Below are 2,288 nucleotides of genomic sequence, written 5' to 3' on the forward strand. Positions count from 1 at the left end.
GGAGCTGTGCAGTTGGCAATCAAGTGAGGGAAGAATTCTGGGGTGGGAGGGAGAGTATATTTTTTTAAAATCCACGTAAAAGATGAGCACACTGAAGAGAGAGATATGCATACGTAGAATGAAGTAAAAGTCCTGAGGTGGCACAAAAAGAAGGTGAATGTTTCATGCTTCTTTGTGCTTTCATTCCAGTGAAACATCTTCTATCATGGTCTTAGGAAACCACAGCACCATCATGGAATTCATCCTCCTTGGGCTGTCTGCTGACCCCCACATCCAGGTTATGCTCTTTGTGCTTTTCTTAGAAATTTACCTCCTGGCCACCATGGGGAACCTGATGATGATGATGGTGATTATGACTGACTCCCATCTCCACACCCCCATGTACTTCTTCTTGAGTCACCTCTCCTTCCTGGATCTTTGTTTAACCTCAGTCACTGTGCCCAAGATGCTGGAGAATCTCCTGTCTCAGAAGAAATCAGTATCAGTAGAAGACTGCCTCACTCAGGCTTTTTTTGTGTTTTTCATCGCAGGGACTGAAGCTTTTCTGCTCTCAGCCATGGCCTATGACCGCTACATTGCCATTTGCTACCCTCTGCTGTATGGCCAGCTGATGAGTAAACAGTTGTGTGAGGGTCTGGTATGGGTCTCATGGGGACTGGGCTTTCTGGATGCTCTCATTAACACCCTCATGGCTTGGAATTTGGACTTCTGTGAGGCTCATGTCCTGCCTCACTTCAGCTGTGAAGTGCCATCTCTGTTCTCTCTGTCTTGCTCTGACATCTCCACCAACTTTACAGTCCTGCTGTGCTCTACCATCATTCATGCCTCTGGAACCTTACTCCTGATCTTCTTCTCCTATGCTCGAATTGTCTCCACCATCCTGAGCATCAGCTCCACCTCAGGCAGAAGTAAGGCCTTCTCCACCTGCTCCTCCCACCTCACTGCAGTGAGCTTCTTCTATGGATCTGCTTTTCTTCGCTATCTCATGCCAACCTTAAGTTCCCCACTGGAATTAATTTTTTCCATGCAGTATAGTGTCATCACTCCTCTTGTGAATCCCCTTGTCTACAGCTTGAAGAACAAGGAAATAAAAGTAGCTCTGAAAAGAATGTTGCAAAAAGGTTTACAACAGCTCAGAGAGCAGAGAACAGGTAGAGGATGAATGGGAAATGGGGAAGAAGCTTATCAGAGGGTTGAATAATAGGTATAGGGAAAATTTTCTTAGTCCATAACAGAATGAAAAAATATAAAGGCCAGTTTCCTTTGAAATGCCTGGGGAGATCCAAGAGTTACTACTAACTTTGGCTCATATTTAATTTATTCAGGGACAAAACAATGGACTTACTCTCCCTTTTAATTATGAAACATTCCCATTGAGATTAAAACTGAGAAAATTGTCAAGAAACTTAATTCTTTTTTTTTAAGTTTTATTTATTTATTTGTCAGAGAGAGAGAGAAAGAGCACCAGCAGGGAGAGTGGCAGGCAGAACCAGCAAAGCAGACGGAGAAGGCAGAGGGAGAAGCTGCCCCTGAGCAAGGCTCCCTCTGAGCAAGGAGCCCAATTCAGGACTCAATCCCAGGACCCTGGGTTCATGACCTGAGCCAAAGGCAGACATTTAACTGACTGAGCCACCCAGGCACCCCAAGAAACTGAATTCTTGTTGGGTCTAATATTTAGAAGGGAAGGTTTGTTAGAAATAAAAGCACCAAGGCCACTGATAATAAAGAATCATAAATTTCAGACAGAGTCAGGAGGAAGGTTGGGGATAAGCTTAGACTAGACAGATACTTGTAGAAAAAAATAGAAGGACCTAAAAATGGCTGGCAGAGGTAAAGCCAGATTCACAAACACTTCCAATCTTTGTGCCTCTCCTGGTACCTTCACCTGGTGGAAACAGGGAGAGGCCACTCCTTCTAGGGTGGCCATCAGCCCTGGTGTGTCACTGGGGCACCATTGTTGGTATGCTTAGGAGGTGCTAAGGCCAGATGGCAGGTCATCAACAAGGATGCTGGGGCTGCTGAAGGGATACCGCCTTGCCTCTCCCAGAACAAGATTAGCTGCTACTCTTAGTTGCCACCCACACTTCCCATTGGCTGAGCCTAACCAGAAGCCACCAGCCTGGGAATCTGGGAGATGTCCTCTGTGGGCATCTAGTTGAGGTAATATAAGGCCAAGTACATTGGACAAGCATAGGGCTGAGGGCCAACAGAAAACTGGTGTACCAGATAATGTAAACATGACCCTCCTCAAGCAGGAAAGGGAAGGGAAAAGATTATGTAAGGAAAGA

General features: G+C 45.6%; 1 protein-coding gene across 1 annotated transcript; it reads left to right on the forward strand.

Annotated features, from left to right (window-relative positions):
- The first annotated feature begins 205 nt into the window (after positions 1-205).
- LOC100482207 (olfactory receptor 8S1-like) lies at positions 206-1,162 on the forward strand. The gene has a single exon (XM_002927218.2). It carries the CDS (start codon positions 206-208, stop codon positions 1,160-1,162), a length of 957 nt encoding a protein of 318 aa, XP_002927264.2.
- The last annotated feature ends 1,126 nt before the right edge of the window (positions 1,163-2,288 follow it).

Source organism: Ailuropoda melanoleuca, chromosome 16 (assembly GCF_002007445.2).
Source record: "Ailuropoda melanoleuca isolate Jingjing chromosome 16, ASM200744v2, whole genome shotgun sequence".
Lineage (NCBI taxonomy): Eukaryota > Metazoa > Chordata > Mammalia > Carnivora > Ursidae > Ailuropoda > Ailuropoda melanoleuca.